Source organism: Gymnoscopelus microlampas, assembly GCF_963454915.1.
Source record: "Gymnoscopelus microlampas genome assembly, chromosome: 20".
NCBI classification, from domain to species: Eukaryota; Metazoa; Chordata; class Actinopteri; order Myctophiformes; family Myctophidae; genus Gymnoscopelus; species Gymnoscopelus microlampas.
Window position 1 is genome coordinate 48,576,712 of NC_139957.1, and position 20,389 is coordinate 48,597,100.

The following is a 20,389-nucleotide window of genomic DNA, read 5'->3' on the forward strand; positions in this document are numbered from 1 at the left end:
TTCCGCGCCGCGCAAACAATCAACATCCGGTGTTACACCGACATTTGTGTCCTATCGAAGACGGAAGACGGAAACCACATGAGAACCTTTACAACAGTGAAACAGCGCCCCCCCTTCTCACAGAATTCGTCAAGGCACCATTCACGGTGTGACAGCCGTGATGGTGCCGTCGTCAGGGACGTCAGCAGAGGAAGTTAGTTTCGATTGGCTGAAGTTTATGATTGACAGCCCTGCTGACCAATCACCGACGTGAAGATTCCGTGGGTGTTATTTTACATTTTGAGCTTTTTGTACAAAATAATTGTAACAACAAAACAACAAAACATATTGATTGATTGATTGATGTACTTTATTTAGTAAGACATGAGAACAACAGTACATGGAAGTACAAATTCACAATACAAGGTCTACTAAACTGGAAGACTCATAAAAGCACTGAGCTTGTTTCAAATGAGTTCCCCATGCACACAAATCATGATGACATATAAGAGACAGACAGATATACACAACTACTATAGAATGTCATACAATCAGTTTACAGGTTACTGGTATGAAGAGTGAGAAATATGTACAAAAGGAGAAGGAGAGGGGGGGGGGGTAGTGGGGTAGGTTAGGTTAGGACTTAGACAGGGGCCATTTTCCAATTGCAGCCTCCTGAAGGTGTATCTTTAGGGCTGTTTTGAAAGAGAGTAGGGTTTTACACTCCTTTACTCCTTTTGGTAGGGCGTTCCACATTTTTGATGAATAGCATGAGAACGAGTTACTTCCCTTTGTTGAGCCAAAAAAGGGTTGGACAAGGTTTGTGGAGCTGCCTCTGGTATTGTGATCATGGACATCATTAACATTTTGGAAGTATTTTGACAAATACAGGGGGATCCCAATGTTGTGATATATCTTGAAGACCAGGCCCATAGCAAGTTGCTGTACTCTGTCCGCAACCCTAAGCCATCCAATCCTATCAAAATGATCAGGGGTTAGATGGGTTTTGTAGTTGAGGCCAAGAAGTAGCCTTACAAGTTTGTTTTGGGATGTTTGGAGCCTTGTTTTTAAGGCCTTGGAGGTGTTGTGATACCATGAAGTACATGCATAATCGTAATGACCTTGTATGAGGGCCACTGCAAGAGTCTTCAGAGTCTTCTTACTGACTTTACGATCAATACTCCGCAAATAGCGTGTTTTTTTTTGGACCGTTTTGATTGTTTTTTCAGCATTTTTGTCACCAGAGAGGTCAGCCTCCTCCAGCCTTAAATACAAACGAATCCTGTATATTATATATATATAAATATATATACATATATATATATATATACATATATATATATATATATATATATATATATATATATATATATATATATATATATATATATATATATATATATATATATATATATATATAACCCTAACCCTATATAATTCATCTAAATAAATAAATACATGAATACAAATAAATCCTGTATTAAACACAGTTAATCTTTAGATCATATTCTCTAGGAATAAAGTAATTACTGTAGGAGGTACATTAGAAGATATTATATGTTCTAATTAGAAAACAATAATGTTCTAAGTTACATTGGAACATATTGTTTTCCAATTAGAATATAATATGTTGATGGCCAGAAGAGGACAGTTATAATAAAGTAAAACATCACATGGATGCAACTGGGACGTATCATCAGTGTTGTAGCCTGGGGTCAACGGGTGTTTCGGGTCTCCCAACATATAAGCTCTCAAGAACAGATTCTGCTCTGCGTTTGAATCTGTCGGGGACGTTCGTCCTAACGTGTACGCACTGGCCTATAAGTGGGCGTGCCTTCAGATCAGGAAGCAGGCCGCGCTTTACCCAATCAAATGTAGTGGGCGGGATTTACGTGTGTACCGATCCTTCCACACTAGAAACAAACCGAAACTCATTTAACAATAGCGTCCTCGGAGCGGGAGGCATGCGTTTATCCGACAGACCTTTTCTCCGACTATGTGGCATCCGCGTGCGGTTAGGGTTAGGGTGCGGGTTTGGTTCGGGTTTACTGTTTAATGTCGGAGCACTGCGCTGTCGGAGGAATGCGCTGTCGGACTAACGTATTGCACCCCTCGGAGCAGACAAAACCACAGAAAGATATTCACATTTTAACTTGCTCTTTCATCATAGAAACAAGTGGGCTTGTAACCAAAACCATCCATTCTCCGTTTTCTGGGAGAAGTGGTGTTAGTGTTCCGTGTATAAATATTGTTAGTGGGAATGAAAACATAGTCGCACCACCGGAAGTGAAAGGCTGAAGGCAGACCAAAACCCTGGTTTCCTTGCGCACGGGTGCTAAATTTTGCTCCCCCCAGAGCTAACTGAATAAGTAAAAAACAGCAGAGGGCGCTGTTTTTCCTTTTCATTAGGCGATGGGTTCCCAGATTGCCCAACATACAACATACACCCTCGCCCAGGTGACCCAGCCAGGGTTGATCAAGCCCCGACCTAGGTCCCAGTAGAGAGGGGGAGAGAAGAGGCTCTGGCACGTGGAGGGACTAGGCTCTGTGGGTTGTCTCCTTCGTCTCACAAGGTCCAGGACCTGAGCGCTGCGCCAGATCCGGTGCACCGCCCCGATCTAAACATTTCATTCTGGCGTGATGGTTCCTTGGGCCGTGGTGGTACTGCAGGCTCCACTTGCTCATTGCTTGAAAGGCCCTCCTAAAGGCCTCACCGTGGGTTTGTTGGGCTTCTTCCTCACGGAAGTCTCTAGTCTTAGTTCTACTGGATCTCTTGTCCACTAGTCTTAGTTCTACTGGATCTCTTCTCCTCTAGTCTTAGTTCTACTGGATCTCTTCTCCACTAGTCTTAGTTCTACTGGATCTCTTCTCCTCTAGTCTTAGTTCTACTGGATCTCTTCTCCACTAGTCTTAGTTCTACTGGATCTCTTCTCCACTAGTCTTAGTTCTACTGGATCTCTTCTCCTCTAGTCTTAGTTCTACTGGATCTCTTCTCCACTAGTCTTAGTTCTACTGGATCTCTTCTCCACTAGTCTTAGTTCACTGGATCTCTTCTCCACTAGTCTTAGTTCTACTGGATCTCTTCTCCACTAGTCTTAGTTCTACTGGATCTCTTCTCCACTAGTCTTAGTTCTACTGGATCTCCACTAGTCCCTCTCTAACGTTTTAGTCTAGTTTTTGTTTGTTGACGAAATTGTCAGTATATTTAGTCATGGTTTTAGTCATTATAGCTTAGTTTATATTAAGTTTCCGTCAGTGAGAAAAGGTAGTCGACAAACTTCACACGATGTTTGTTTATCAGTGTGTTAGACAGTAGCAACGGTTTGTGTTGTTGATGATGTAACAGCAGAGCTCCTGTGAGCCTATAAAAGAATGTCCATGTTACCTTTATATGTGGATCTGAGCCCGATAACACCCTACACACTCATATACACACATTCACACTCTCACACTCACACACACACACACACTCTTTCAGCCGTGGTTCTCATGCAGTGAGACATGCTGTCTGTGGTGATGAGTGCTCTCACAGCTTCCAGAACATCAGGTCTGGTCCAGAGGAGACCCAGGGCCTCCCGCCCCCCCACGTCAGCCTCCCTGGTGAAGGTCAGGAGACGATGCATGGAGGAGGAGGAGGACGGCATCCAGACGCTCCTCCAGGAGGAGGCGGAGGGAGAGGAAGGAGAGAGAGGCACAGAGACCAGGCTGACGCTGATGGAGGAGGTTCTGCTGCTGGGTCTGAAGGAGGAGTCTGGACACACCTCCTTCTTCAACGACTGCCTGTCCTCCGGGCTGAGAGGCTGCATGCTGGTGGAGCTGGCCCTGAGAGGGAGGCTGGGCCTGGAGGAGCGGCACGGCTCCTCCAGGAGGAACCAGGGCCTGCTGAGCAGGAAGGTGGTCCTCCGGTCCGACGCCCCCACAGGGGACGTGCTGCTGGACGAGACGCTCCGCCAGGTGGCGCGGCGGCAGCCCGCCGTGACGGTGCAGAGCTGGGTGGAGCTTCTCAGCGGAGACACGGTGAACCCTCTGAAGAGACGCTGCCGCCTGAGGAACGTGCGGTTGCGCCTGGCCAAGGGCCTGGTGGAGAAGGGCGTTCTGACCACCCGCAAGCAGAGCTTCCTGCTGTTCGACATGACCACGCACCCGCTGGCCGCCGCCGACGGCAGCGACGGCGCTCGGGTCAAGAGGCGGCTGGTCAAGAAGGTCCTGGACGCTCTGCTGGACCAGTGGGTGCTGGGCGACCCGCCGCGCCGCGCCGCCAACAAGCGCCTGCTGGCCCTGGTCCTGATGGCCCACGCCTCGGACGTCCTGGACAACGCCCTGGACGCGCTGCCGGACGAGCGCTACGACCTGGCCATGGCGAGGGTCCACGACCTGGCGGCTCTGGAGGCCGAGGCCGAGAGCGGCAGACCCCACGCCAACCAGCTCATGTGGGCCGTGGTGGCAGCCTTCACCGGCGGGCACAAGTTCCTGGAGCTGCTGAAGTGATCATAATGGTCCGGTCAGCGGGGGCTGGGGGGTCTTTAATTCCAAGGACCCCCACAGTTTGATCTCTGAGACCCCCGATTTATACTAGTGTTAACTCTGAGAGTGTACAAATGGTCATTAGGCCGACGCAAAGGGAGTCCAAATCTCTTTGCCGAAAATACCTTTGTTTTTTTTTATTGATTCCATTTCAACATGTTAACATACAGGAAGAGAAAGCCTGTAGTGTCTATTAGCTTGGATTCCCCATCGATGATGTCACTGGTAGGCAAGTTTCTGAACTGTCCACAGCCCTCCTCTGAGACACAGAGTGATGCTAATATGTTATACAAATAGTTATAATTATTATTTCATTATTATTATTACCCTTACCATTATTATAAATCATCATAACTGTGCCAATATATTTAGTTTATTTATATTAGCCACAAAAACATTTTTTGCAGATAAAGTATAGTTTAGATCTATTTAACACTGTTACTGAACAAACACTCTATAGTAATGATTACTATCACAATATAGATCTATTAACACTGTTACTGAACAAACACTCTATAGTAATGATTACTATCACAATATAGATCTATTTAACACTGTTACTGAACAAACACTCTATAGTAATGATTACTATCACAATATAGAGCTATTTAACATATTATTTATTACAAACAAATATCACTTACACACCACCCATTGAAACTAACACAACTGCATCTGTGTCAATACACACTCATGGCCTTATTCTAGACTTTTTACCTCTAAACCACAGCTGCCTTGTGAGTATACATTTAAATACTTGTTTTGAATACTTACACCCAGTCCAGCCTACACACACACACACACACACTGACCTCACACTGTCTTCTACAGCCGGTCCAGCCTACACACACACACACACACACTGACCTCACACTGTCTTCTACAGCCGGTCCAGCCTACACACACACACACACACACACACACACACTGTCATCTACAGCCACAGCTGAAACATTGACCTGCAGACCTCTCAGTAAAGGACATCCCTGCTTGTCAGACACAGATCTGTGGCCTCGAAAGAGTGCAGAAGGTGCAAAAATATTAAATTGCAGGTTTACCATTGTGGGATGGGGGGGGGGTGGTATTTACAAGGTTTTATTTCATTTATACTCATACAGGTAAACTGTTTCCCTGAATGTTTTGTGGTGATTAATTTCCTTTGTGCATCATCTGAAAAGAACCAGAACGAACCAGGGCAAAGGGGAATGCTAACCTGCCTGCCTCTGATTGGTTTGATACTGTAACCAATAGACCAGTGGATATTACAGTGTTGGTGGTGTGAGGTCAGTGTAAACCATGTCAGTTTTACAGCTTCATAAATGAATGGTTTCAATCTGCTCTTTGCCCTCTGGTAGCCTGCACTCACATTTAACTCTTCCTGACACTGTGTGTTTAATAATGGACCGCCCCTAGTGGTAAGATTACATTTAATATCGTCACAAAAAAAAGATGAACTAGAAAATGTGCTCCACGGAGCACAAGTCTCCGCCAGCAGACTTGTGTTCTTCCAGAGAATGTAGCAATCTTTGCTGTGTCATGTTGTCAGCATTTGTGGCTCGTCTTTGTTTTTTGTCATTTAGGGATTCAAGTGGTCTTTGTCTCTGTTTCTTAGCTTTGGCTTTCTGCTGTCGGCATTGCGCCTTTGCTTCTTCATGAGGTTTCAGACGATAATTTCCTGCTTCTTCAGTTTGCGTAATGAGAGTTAGTTGCATTGTGTGATCTCAGCTGTGATCTCACTTTGTCCTGGTGTGCTCCTCTATTCTCGGTGTGCGGTCCTCTCTTCTCACTGTGCGCTCCTCTCTTCTCGCTGTACGCTCCTCTCCTCTCGGTACGCACTACTATGTGCTCCTTGTACTGGAAAGTACTGGAAAGTACTGTTCCTTGGTATGTGCTCCTTGTACTGGAAAGTACTGGAAAGTACTGTTCCTTGGTATGTGCTCCTTGTACTGGAAAGTACTGTTCCTGACTGTTCCTGAGCACAAGTCTCCGCCAGCAGCAGGAGTTTTGGTAAGGAATTTATTCCAAGATTGGAACTTTTTCTGCTAATATCTCCTGACTAAATGTTAGCTTGGCTGATGGCACTGATGTCACTTTGGAACACGCACTGCAGTGTTCCGAAGTGATTCACCTATTTATAGGTATGTATTTCGTCATGCGTCTCGCTAGCCAATCAAAGCACACCCTTTCAACATATCGTCACGTGTCACGTGAAGCTTGACCAATGTTGGCTTGGCTAGGGGGGGGGACACAGCGAAAATCAAACGAAAACATACTCTCCACCATGCCTTCGGCCTGGCGGAGACAATAATAATAACATGGCTCCTATGTGGATCTCTATGACATCATCTATGACGTATAACTCCATATTTGGACATAGTTTGGCCTACAGTACTTGGAAGCACAAGACGTGTGGAGCTGATTGGTCAGTAAATGAAGTCCACCCTACCCCCAAAAAACAAAAAAGAAGAAAAAAAACATAGTGATGAAGAGCTCTGGACGCTGTATGCATCATATTGACCTTCATCTCTGACCTCAACCATCTCTATAACCTCGCTGGTGAAATGTAGAGACTCTCTTCAGGGTTCCTCCACAATCATCTGCCTTCAGCACTTCTCTCAAAGCTTGCTTCTTATTGGCCAAAGACTCTTCATGTGTCTGTGGTTGTCTGCTTCTTATTGGCCAAAGACTCTTCATGTGTCTGTGGTTGTCTGCTTCTTATTGGCCAAAGACTCTTCGTGTGTCTGTGGTTGTCTGCTTCTTATTGGCTTATTGACCATTCTAAACAGAGATGACCTGATGAAGGTCATGTGACCGAAGCGTTGCAGGAGAGAACAGTAGGATAATTCTCCACACGTTAAAAATACTCTGTTCAATACCTCTGTTCACCTGTTCATTGAAAGCAGGTTTGATAAAATACATTTTCTACAAAGAGAATGTAAAACATTCCCCTCTTCAACATAGAGCCAGGACAGGATGGACGGACGGAGGGAGGGAAGGAAGGATGGGAGGATGGGTAGGAGATGGAAAAAGGGGAGAAGAATACATGCTGGTATATCAGTTCGTCAGGAGGTCACCAAACCTTTCTACTCGTCGACGTAGTCGAAGGGCTCCGGGGGTTCAGGCTCCTGCCCCTCCTCCTCCACCCGGGGTCCGTGGGAGGAGACCGGCTCCACTAGCTCCTCCTCCTCCTGCCTGGTGTCCTCCATGATGATGATGCCCCCGCTGGCCAGTGGTTTGAAGGGCCGGTAACGGCAGTTCTCTGGCATGCCGAGGACTTTGAGCTGCGCCGGCATCACCCTGGCCGGGTTCTCCAGGAGATGGAGGCCGGGCTCCGCAGGCTCTCTCTTCTTCTCCTTGTCCACCTCCATCTTGTCCTTCTTGGCCTCCTGCAGGTTGTCCACCTCCATCTTGTCCTCTTCCCTCTCCTTCTTCTCCCTCTCTTTCTTCTTGGCTTTAGCCGTGATGGAGAGAACGGCGGTGGAGACCTTCTCCCTCTCCTTCTCCTTGGTCACCTTCAGGGCGGCCGGGTAGGAGAAGGTGGAGGGCTTACAGTTGGAGCAGAACTGCACCTTGGGCATCTTCAGGTCCTTGTTGAGTCCGATGATAGCGGTGGGGGTGAAGGCCAAAGACAGGAAGTGGGACAGCGGGAACCAGAACCAGAACTGGGTGAAGACCAGCAGGCCGACCACGGTCGGCATGTGCGTGTGGCCCGTCCTGGACTGCAGAGAGATGGTCACGTTGCGTCCGCCCGCGTCCAGGATGCCCTGCGCCAGGATGGCGCCGAACTTGGCCATGACGTCATCGTGTTTGTCGTTGATTACCTTGGTGTACAGCTGTCTGAACTGGCTGACCTTTGGACATGTGACCTCGGTCTGTTGGATCATGATGAGGGCCGAGGCGATGAGCGCTCCCTGTCGGACATAGTTCACTGGGTCGTTGCTCATGGGCTCCAGCAGGTTGATGGCCTCCTTGTTGCCCGTCCCGGAGCAGCAGATGCCCAGGGCCATGGCCGCTCCGCAGCGGACGTGGGGGTTGTAGCTCTCCGCCAGGAGGGACACCACGCTGTGGCACTGCTCCGGAGTTCTGAACATGATGAAGCCGATGGACTCGATGGCAGCCCTCCTGACGTCATCGTTCACGTCACTCACCGCCACGTGCAGCAGCCGTCGGATGGCCTTGTTGTTCCCGGATCCGCAGTAGGCCATGCCCACCGTGTACATGCCCGAGCGCCTCAGGATGGGGTCCTTGTCCTTGCACAGGCTCTTAATGAGGGTGTCGGCCTCCTCCATGCATCCGTACATCACCAGGGCGATGCCGACGGCCAGCCCGCGCAGGATCTTCTCGTGCTGCGTGTCCTGGGTGTAGCCCACCATGTCCTGGATGGCCTGGTCAGACTTGGAGCCCAGCATCACCAGACCCAGAGCCAGGCCGGCAGCCTCGCCGGTGACGGCGTCGTCCTGGTCCAGGTTGGACTTGAGAAGGTCGTAAACATCCAGTCTGGCCGTGCCCAGGGCAGCCAAACCCAAGCCGAGGGCACCGCCGTGGCGAACCACGTCGTTGCTGGCGCTCTTGAGCTGGTTGAGCAGGTAGTCGATGATGTCTCCTCCGTGGTTGGCGTGGATCAGGCCCAGGGCATACAGGCCGCCTCCCTCCTGGTAGGTGGAGCCAGGGGAGGTGTCTTTGGGCAGGTAGGTGGCCATTAGCTGCAGCGCCTCTTTCTCATGGCCCTTGTGAATGACACCCAGACTAGCTGTGGCAGTGAACTTGGCCCAGTTTGTGGCTCTTGCTAACCACTCCAGGTTTTCGCGGAGGAACTGGTCGCTCGTGGTGCCCGAGTGCATGAAAGCGTTGGCTATGACCGTGGCTGTGTGGCACACTGAATTTCGAACCGCATCCTTTGTTTTCTTGAGGATCATCAGGTCTGTGTTGTTGTTTCGGATGAGGAACTGCAGGTGCAGCTCAATGGCCATTTCTCCGCTGAGGATTCTGATCATCTTGGCAATCTGGTCCTTGATTTCGTCTTTTGTCTCTGTCACGGCTGCGATGGGCATGGTGGGCACGGTGCCAGCGTGGGCAGGGATGATGGGCGTGGCCGCAGTCTGGAGGTTCTTGATGACGACAGAGAGGAACTGCTGGCTGGCGCTCTCGTACAGGTCGAAGCAGATCTGATAGGGCGTCAGAACGCTGCCCTCCTTCACCATCTTCTCCAGGATGACGCTCACCTTCTGCGGCTCGTACAGGAAGATCAGGCACTGGCAGACGTTAATAAAGTCTGGCTTCTCCGGGTTCTCGTACAATTTGACCAAAACTCTGAGCACTTCATTGCGGAACTTCTTGTTCTGTATCAAGGACATGCAGACCTTCAGGCTGTAAGCCAGCAGTCCACTCCTGTCATTTGATTTCTTGATGGTCTCCTCAAACTTGTCAAGGCGTCTGGTTTCCAGGGCGATACCGATCGCCGGCTTGTCCTGGCAACCTTCCAACATCTTGTTGACGATGCCCTCCAGGCGAGGGTCGATGGGTTTCTCCTCACCTTCGGGCAGCTCTGCATTTTCCACCTGTAGCCTGGTGTAGTGGTCAACGCATTTTGAAATGATGGTCTCCACATACTCAGACCCGTCTGTGACATTGAAGTATTCTCCGGCTCCCAGGGCGTAGTTCAGAGCATTCTCAAAGGAGTCCAGATGGTAGAAGACCTTGGAGGCCACGAGGGCGGCTAAATCCCTTCTCTGAAAGGACTTGTCATCATAGAGGGCCTCGATCTTGTCCACGGATCCAGAAATCTCGGGCCAGAAGTCATTGACGATGGAGTTGAGTTTACGCAGAGCAAACACCTGGAGCTGGGGGTCATCCTCGTCGAGGAGGGAAATAAGTCCAGCAGCAGATGTTATAGTTCCAGATGTTATCATGTTACTTCCAGATATTATCATGTTACTTCCTGAGTCAAACAAAATGCTCTGACGCATTATCATGTTACTTCCTGAGTTAAACAAAATGCTCTGACGCATAGACTGCACGTGTCATTGGATGATGTGACCATTTGATGACGTCATCATTTGATGATGACACCATTTGATGACGTCACCCCTGCATTGCTTGGTTTCGCATCACGGTGATGCAAAACAATTACATTGTCGCATGGATATTTCCGCATTAAAGGAATCTGGGTTCAAAATGCACCATGTCCCATTACTCATTTCAGGATTTTCATCAGAATTATTACTTTAGGGGGCCAAGAATGTAGTGCTAATGGTGCCCCTTTAATTTTATAGTTAGTCCTTTCTTCTTCCGCCACTTTTTGCAGTTCTGGCTTAACCGTGCAATCGTTTTTTTTACGGAACTCAATATGGTAGAGGGCTATGCCAAACGGTGAAAACACGAAACTCACAACCATTGGCCAAAGGGTGGCACTATAGCAATTGAAAAATACTAACTTTGAATAGGCATAGCTCATGAACCGTTTGACCGACAGCAATAAAACTACAATACACGTTTGGCCTGAAGCCATGCAACTTGCTTACAGATGTACGTACCTTGACTCATGAGGAACACATCTGTCTCTTTGACCAGTAAGCTCCGCCCGTAGATTTTCTGCCATTTTGAGTATTTTGAAAAACACTTAAACCCGTTTTTCTTCTGGGATTTTTAAACAATTTGCGTGAAACGTTTTACACACGATCTATGGACCATTATCTAAAGTCCCAGTTGAGGAAAAAAATTATGCCTCCATGGGCCAATGGATATAGTAGAGGGCTGGCTTCATAAAAAAGAAAAAACCCTCTCCATGGGCTCCTTTCTCCTATTTAATAAGTCTCGATCCAATGGCTCAGTCTGCAAAGTGTCTTATCAGTCTGAAGGTCCCTGGTTCAAACCCTGATTTATCCTGTCCAAATTTTATTTGCCAAACAGAAATCATGACTTTATTAATTAAAGCAAGTGCACTTTTTAAAGACAAGATGAAACATGAGACATAGTGGAATCCCCCAGAAGCAAAGATTTGAGTTAAAAATGTTTGCTTTAAAAAAATTATATATATTCAAAGATTTGCCCACGATTTAAAAAGAAAAAAAGAAAAGAAATAGCAGATCTACAAGCTCATAGTGCGGCACTCGGTAGCCCAAAGTATAAAATAACAGTTAAAGTGCGTTCCCGGTTTTAATGGGTTAAAGTCTTTCAATTACCATCATAGGTAAATGATGGTCCCATTCATTTTAAAATTGATGATAAAGTAGGGTAATGCTTCTAAGGCTGTATTTCATATGAATTGAACTAAAGGAGCTGTCCAATCAGAGCGTGGTGGCGTGGCGACGTCATCACGCAGCACACAGCGTTCTGTGTCACGGCATAAATAGACGGAGCCGATATGATCAGAGAGCAAATCAACCACACATTGTCTCTTAACCTGAGCATTCACACTGACTGATTGAAACATGGTAGACGCCGAGACTAACGTGATGTTAGACTCGGAGATGAACCGGGTGGAGGACGTGCAGTCTCTCATCAAGAAGTGGGAGACCCTCATGCAGAAACCCAAGTATCAGAGACAAGTCTACCACAGACAGATCTACCAGAAACACGTCGTGGACGTGGACTCGGACTATTCCAAAGCCTCCCGTCATCAAGGTGAGAGCGAACAGTCTGTCGTTGTGAAGGGTGAGTCTTTCCTTCAAGGCGAAGGTCAACAGGCTTTTATTATGAATATGAAGCGTGAGTCTTTCATTCAAGGCGAGGGCGGAGGCCAACAGGCTCTCATCACCAAGGGCGAGTCTTTCTTCAAAGGCGAGGCGGGACAACAAGCCCTTATCATGAAGTCTTTCATCCAGGACAACAGAGACCTTCAGGTCGACCGGCCCACGTCCAAGGGAGGCCAACAAGCTCTTATTGTGAAGGGCGACGGTCAACAGGCTCTCTATTTGAACCGGGAGTCCTTCATCCGGGACAGAGAGCTTCAGGTGGAGCGGCCGTCGCTGACCCGAGGCTCTAGGCAGGTGGGCACCTGGAAGACTGTGGGCGACAGGGTGGCGGACATGGAGCAGAAGGTGGCCAACATGGAGCGGATGGAGAGGAAGATGGTGGAGCTGGAGCAGAGGCTCACGGAGAAGATGTCCAGCGTGGAGCGGAAGACCACGCACCTGGAGCGCAAGGTCATGACCATCGAGCAGAACATCACCTTCCTGGACCAGAAGAGCACGTACGTGGAGCCCAGCACCGGCGTGGAGCGCATCATCACGGACATGGAGCGCAAGATCATGTTCGTGGAGCACAAGACATCTGACCTGGAGAAGGAGATCAAGAACATTAGATCCCATGACCGGCTGTCTTCCTTCATGAAGACGCCCAAGTCCCTCCTTGCACAAAGACTCAAGTTCTTCAGAAAAGAGAGAAAGAAAGCGAAATGAATGAAACTCTACACTGCATTTAATCATTATTTACAATCGAACCAAGTTAAATTTCCTGCTTTTCTTCGGATGTGTTAGAAATTGATTGACTATTGAAAAATCCATGTGGATCTTAGATGTGTGTGTCTGTTAATCTCACAAACAAACTATAATTCTTCTGCCAAGACCAAGGAAGTACATCCACAAATTTCACATTATTGTTGGGATTGTTGTGACTATTTTACTTTTTAAAGCTACTAGTGGTTCTCAATGTGGGGTTTGGGGACCTCTAAGGGACCAAATGGACCTTCTACAAGTCTGTAACTCGGAGAGTGTACAAATGGACCCTTACAGGTCCATTTGGTTCCATCTGTGCATTCTGAAATTAACACAGGATTAGCAGAGCCCCTCTTTCCCCATAGAGAAGCATTTTATTTCAGCTGTTGTTGGAATTCAACTAAACTATTGAAAAAGTTCACGGCTGTGAATGTGGAGGAGATGGCGACAGCATGGAAGCAAGCCAGTGGATGAGTGGACCTGGCTTCAGCTGAGTGGACCCGGCTTCAGCTTAGTGGACCTGGCTTCAGCTTAGTGGACCTGGCTTCAGCTTAGTGGACCTGGTTTCATCTTAGTGGACCTGGCTTCAGCTTAGTGGACCTGGCTTCAGCTTAGTGGACCTGGCTTCAGCTTAGTGGACCTGGATTCAGCTTAGTGGGATGTTGTTGAAATGAAGCAGAAGCTTTTACAGTCATGATAAAACGGTTGGTATTTCCAGTGGTCTATGATCTGAAACGACAGTAATAAACCTTCCATTCCGTCACAGTCCTGACTCCATATGTACGGGAGGCTATGTGGTCCACTACAAGGACCCCCAGTGTGATATGCATTAGGCAACGGACCCCCCTTTGGTACCATTTTTTGTAGGGGGGGGGGGCGCTGTCGGCCACAGTGCACAGGGGCCAAACAGCAACGACAGGTCAGGGCGATTCTTTTGTTTGTTTTTTTTACCTCCTGATGCCCCTGCGTTTTTTAATTTTCCTGTCCTCATTTTTTTTCGGCAGTCATTTTATTATTTAAATAAGAGAGTTTACATAGACTGGAGGCTGTGGATAGTGAGGGCTTCACCGCTTAAACCCTTTGACGATGGGTATGTATCCTTTTTTCCCTCTACACCAAATCCCTCTGTTGAAAATAGCTACAAGCTCACTCGTTGTGAGTTTGTGTAGAGGCGCACGCGTTTTGGATGGACACACTTTTTGGATGGACACACTTTTTGGATGGACACACTTTTTGGATAGACACTTTTTGGATAACACACTTTTTGGATAGACACTTTTTGGATGGACACACTTTTTGACACTTTTTGCTGACACTCCTACAGATTGTATCCACAACACGGATTATTTCTGGAGTCGTGATGAATATGTATAGTAACAATCTTTATGGTCCATGTCCAGTGGCTTCCATAGGCTATCTAACCTGTATTTTAACTTCCATAGTTTATGGTGTATTTTAACTTCCATAGTTTATGGTGTATTTTAACTTCCATAGTTTATGGTGTATTTTAACTTCCATAGTTTATGGTGTATTTTAACTTCCATAGTTTATGGTGTATTTTAACTTCCATAGTTTATGGTGTATTTTAACTTCCAGTGTTTATGGTGTATTTTAACTTCCATAGTTGTCTCCGCCAGTATGGTGGAGAGTATGTTTTCGTCTCCGTCCCTCCGTGTGTGTGTCCGTCTCAGCCAAGCTAACATTGGTCAAGCTTCACGTGACATGTGACAATATGTTGTCACCGATGCTTTGATTGGCTAGCGAGACGCATGATGAAATAAAAACCTATAACCTATGTTGTTTCTAAATATGAATGGGGTGTGATTTTTTGTCTCCGCCAGGAGAGTTTTACCCTCCGTGTGTGTGTCCGTCTCAGCCAAGCTAACATTGGTCAAGTGACACGTGACAATATGTAATATAAATAGGTAAGACAGGATTAATCAGGAACAGTACTGGCGGAGACCTGTGCTCCGAGGAGCACATTTTCTACTTTAGGGTGTATTTTAACTTCCATAGTTTAGGGTGTTTTGAACAGGTTTGTATTGTGTAGTGAGTATTTAATGTATCAATGAGTCAATGGGATCCCATTCCAGGTGACTTTAGGTGTTTTCATGTGAATTCATGATGAATTAAAGGACGACTTCACCGATTTTCAACCTATCTTCATATAATTGGTCCTCACTAATACTCATGATAAAATGGAACCCTTTTTTTCTACTCGGGCTGTGGACAGTTCAGAGACCCGTCTACCAGTGACATCATCATCAAACTGCAGGCTTTCTATTCTTGGAAAGTTGCAATGCAATAAAAGAAGCCATTGTTCTCGTGTTAATACAAATCTACTGAAGAATGGCGGCATGGTGAAGGTCTGGAGGGTAATAATTAAATCTAGATCATGATCATGGGTCAGTCCAGAGACATTAAATGTGTCAATCCAGGACAAGCTCGACGTAGCACCCGTGCTTAAGGAAACCAGGGTTTTGGTCTGCCTTCAGCCTTTCACTTCTGGTGGTGCGACTATGTTTTCATTCCCACTAACAATATTTCTACACAGAACACTAACACCACTTCTCCCAGAGAACATGGATGGTGTTGGTTATAAGCCCACTTGTTTCTATGATGAAAGAGCAAGTTAAAATAGAATATCTTTCCGCGGACGCTATTGTTAAAGGAGTTTCGGTTTGTTTTTAGTGGGGAAGGATTGGCGAACACGTAAATCCCGGCCACTACATTTGATTGGGTAAAGCGCGGCCTGCTTCCTGATCTGAAGGCACGCCCACTTGTAGGCCAGTGCGTACACGTTATGACGAACCTTCACGACAAATTCCAACGCAGAGCAGAATCTGTTCTTGAGAGATTATTATGGCATAAACAATAAGATGAAGAGTACATTTTAGAGGTTCCAATCATGTACAGCCTACATAACATTATTTCATACCATTTTCCAAAGCATACTTCTATTATCAACTTTTTGCTAACTGCCAATGTCAAACTGCAAAACATACATACATACACAATATATATCTAACATAAAACATACATATATACACAATATATATCTAACATAAAACATACATACATACACAATATATATCTAACATAAAACATACATACATACACAATATATATCTAACATAAAACATATATACATACACAATATATATCTAACATAAAACATACATACATACACAATATATATCTAACATAAAACATACATACATACACAATATATATCTAACATAAAACATACATACATACACAATATATATCTAACATACATATATACACAATATATATCTAACATACATATATACACAATATATATCTAACATAAAACATACACACATACACAATATATATCTAACATACATATATACACAATATATATCTAACATACATATATACACAATATATATCTAACATAAAACATACACACATACACAATATATATCTAACATACATATATACACAATATATATCTAACATAAAACATATATACATACACAATATATATCTAACATACATATATACACAATATATATCTAACATACATATATACACAATATATATCTAACATAAAACATACACACATACACAATATATATCTAACATACATATATACACAATATATATCTAACATAAAACATATATACATACACAATATATATCTAACATACATATATACACAGTACATATCTGGTGTATGGCTGAAGCGTGTGATTATGGTCTGTTACAACATGACCATGTTACAGAAAGTGTGATGTAGTTGCAAGACCTGTTGTGTTTGTGTTATACTGTAGGTATAACTGAGCCAAAATGCATATTGTCTGAGCATTTCTGTGGTTTAAACATTTTTGCCCAGGCGGCTTCGGTGCTCGGACAGAATAGGTGTCCCTTACTTTAATTTCTGGGAGTTGGCAACCGATCGATCGATAGATAGATAGATACAGACAGACAGACAGACAGACAGACAGACAGACAGACAGACAGACAGACAGTCTAGTTGACAGTTGTGCCCCCGATTAATATGCATTTGTCCGCAGACCGCAGACCCTCCATTTTGTACCAGGACCCCCGTCCCGCCCCCCCGTCCCGCCCCCAAATACCTGGTGGTTTCATTAACCTTTTGACCTGGACGATGACCGGCTTGGTGCAACGGGGCAGAAAGGTCGGAGGTCACGCGACAGAAGATTGTTTTTACTTCCTGAAGGTCGAAGGTCACGCGACAGAAGTTTACTTCAATTGATTTTATTTCCAATATCAAATAAAACATCATAAATACTTTAAATTAAGACATTTGTTTAGTTTACCAAAAACAAATCATAATGGTTGATATATATAATATGATACACATTAATGTTGGTACAAAGTATCTTTAAAACAGCCTTCAGTTCTGAGAGAGAGAGAGAGAGAGAGAGAGAGAGAGATAGGGAGATAAATAAAAGAATAACAGATAGAACAGTCACACATGTGTAGAACCACTTCCCGTCTATTTCCTATCACAGCTGTTTGTGTAATAGCGTATGCAGTGTGAGCCACGATGACGTCACATGTTTTCTCCGTATCGCATGTTTCCATGGAGACGCCAGATTTCCACTCTAACGGACGATCTGATGTTTTATTTTGTGCTTTTCTCTAGAGAACGGTGTGGTGACAGTTAAGGTGCTTTTATGAACCAACAGTGTAACTGGCTGATAACACAGATCATAAAAACATAGACAGGAAAAAGATAAAAGATAATTTCCACTAATCATTGTTTGTGCCTGGCTGTGTAAGCTGCATTATTATTACGTACTGCAGCTTTAAATGTCAGCAGCCTGAGTGTTGCATCATTTGTTCTACATTAGTGGTTCTCAATGTGCGGTCCGGGGACCCTCAGGGGTCCTTGTGGAGAGTTGTGAGGGGACTGTTCTACATGAAACAGAATGGAACCACTGTTCTACATGAAACAGAATCTTACCCAATCAGGATGGAATATGAACAATCGGACAGATCTGTCTTGATCACATGACTATTGGGTTAGTATTATATATGTCTATGAAATTAACTCAGGGACCCCAACGGAAACAAGGCCGCAAGGACCTTTTTGGTCGGACCTTTTAGACAAAAGTATTATAAATGTAAATGTGTTGTTTTACATTCTTTTGCCTAATAACATTTTCAATCAATCAATTCAGATAATGTTTGGACAAAATCTGTAGGGGTAATATAAATAAAAAACGAATCAAAAATCGGCCTACTGGTGGCGCTATAACAGGCCGATGTGAATATTTGTGGCAGAGGTTCTGCTCTCACTCTATACCCGTAACTCAACTGAGATCACATGACTTCCAATCTACGCCTTCAAGGATCCTTATATCTATGTGCTTGTTGAACACAGATACAATGTGATTATTATATCTATGAGCTTGTTGGAACACAGATACAATGTGATTATTATATCCATGAACACAGATACAATGTGATTATTATATCTATGAACACAGATACAATGTGATTATTATATCTATGAACACAGATACAATGTGATTATTATATCTATGAACACAGATACAATGTGATTATTATATCTATGAGCTTGTTGAACACAGATACAATGTGATTATTATATCTATGTGCTTGTTGAACACAGATACATTGTGATTATTATATCTATGTGCTTGTTGAACACAGATACAATGTGATTATTATATCTATGAGCTTGTTGAACACAGATACAATGTGATTATTATATCTATGAGCTTGTTGAACACAGATACAATGTGATTATTATATCTATGAGCTTGTTGAACACAGATACAATGTGATCATTATATCTATGAGCTTGTTGAACACAGATACAATGTGATTATTATATCTATGTGCTTGTTGAACACAGATACAATGTGATTATTATATCTATGAGCTTGTTGAACACAGATACAATGTGATTATTATATCTATGAGCTTGTTGGAACACAGATACAATGTGATTATTATATCTATGTGCTTGTTGAACACAGATACAATGTGATTATTATATCTATGAGCTTGTTGAACACAGATACAATGTGATTATTATATCTATGTGCTTGTTGAACACAGATACAATGTGATTATTATATCTATGTGCTTGTTGGAACACAGATACATTGTGATTATTATATCTATGAACACAGATACAATGTGATTATTATATCTATGAGCTTGTTGAACACAGATACAATGTGATTATTATATCTATGTGCTTGTTGAACACAGATACAATGTGATTATTATATCTATGAGCTTGTTGAACACAGATACAATGTGATTATTATATCTATGTGCTTGTTGAACACAGATACATTGTGATTATTATATCCATGAACACAGATACAATGTGATTATTATATCTATGAGCTTGTTGAACACAGATACAATGTGATTATTATATCTATGAGCTTGTTGAACACAGATACAATGTGATTATTATATCTATGAGCTTGTTGAACACAGATACAATGTGATTATTATATCTATGAGCTTGTTGAACACAGATACAATGTGATTATTATATCTATGAGCTTGTTGAACACAGATACAATGTGATTATTATATCTATGAGCTTGTTGAACACAGATACAATGTGATTATTATATCTATGAGCTTGTTGGAACACAGATACAATGTGATTATTATATCTATGAACACAAATACAATGTGATTATTATATCTATGAGCTTGTTGAACACAGATACATTGTGATTATTATATCTATGAACACAGATACAATGTGATTATTATATCTATGTGCTTGTTGAACACAGATACAATGTGATTATTATATCTATGAGCTTGTTGAACACAGATACAATGTGATTCCATCGTATAAAAAAACACCACACAATAAAACACAAACATGAGAAAAATGTATAAAATATTAAAAACACTGGAATGTTTCCTCAGCTTTCTGCCTCGCCTTCCTCATCATCCTGTTTGATGACTGGAGTACCTACACACACACACACACACACACACACACACACACACCTGTGTTAATTTCGGCGACAAAAGCTATGATGAAGAATGTTGGTCGAGTACCTTTTTTCACCGGCATAATCTACATAACAACTAAATAAAAACTATGATGATCAAAACTATGACTAAATATATTAACAATTTCATCATAAAAACTAAACTAAGTATCAGTCAGGGAGGGACTAGTGGAGAAGAGAGTGACAAGTCATACTGTATGTGAGAATGCTGTTCATAGACTACAGCTCAGCGTTCAATACCATAATCCTCCTCAAACTAGACATGGGGTCTAGGTCTAAAGTTTAGACTCTAAACTAGACACCAAGCTACGGGGTCTAGGTCTAAAGTTTAGACTCTAAACTAGACACCAAGCTACGGGGTCTAGGTCTAAAGTTTAGACTCTAAACCAGTGGTTTTCAACCAGTGGTCCGGGGACCACCAGTGGTCCTTGAGGG

At 44.0% G+C, this 20,389-nt stretch overlaps 3 protein-coding genes across 3 annotated transcripts in view; 1 reads left to right on the plus strand and 2 right to left on the minus strand.

The window, feature by feature from the left end:
* Positions 1 to 3,495: 3,495 nt before the first annotated feature.
* On the plus strand, positions 3,496 to 4,467 carry LOC311036181 (Golgi phosphoprotein 3 homolog sauron-like; the record flags this gene model as incomplete). The annotated part of the gene is made up of 1 exon (XM_084044713.1): positions 3,496 to 4,467. One exon carries the CDS (start codon positions 3,496 to 3,498, stop codon positions 4,465 to 4,467), a length of 972 nt encoding a protein of 323 aa, XP_083900839.1.
* Positions 4,468 to 7,586: 3,119 nt separating this feature from the next.
* On the minus strand, positions 7,587 to 10,412 carry LOC311036182 (26S proteasome non-ATPase regulatory subunit 1-like; the record flags this gene model as incomplete). Its single annotated transcript, XM_084044714.1, has 1 exon — positions 7,587 to 10,412. One exon carries the CDS (start codon positions 10,410 to 10,412, stop codon positions 7,587 to 7,589), a length of 2,826 nt encoding a protein of 941 aa, XP_083900840.1.
* A 9,377-nt stretch (positions 10,413 to 19,789) lies between these two features.
* Positions 19,790 to 20,389, minus strand: part of dnal1 (dynein, axonemal, light chain 1) — an 11,102-nt gene continuing 10,502 nt past the window's right edge. Inside the window, exon 7 of the mRNA XM_084044087.1 lies at positions 19,790 to 19,911. Coding sequence (XP_083900213.1) covers positions 19,862 to 19,911 — 50 coding nt within the window. The 3' untranslated portion in view covers positions 19,790 to 19,861. The remainder of the gene's footprint in view (positions 19,912 to 20,389) is intronic.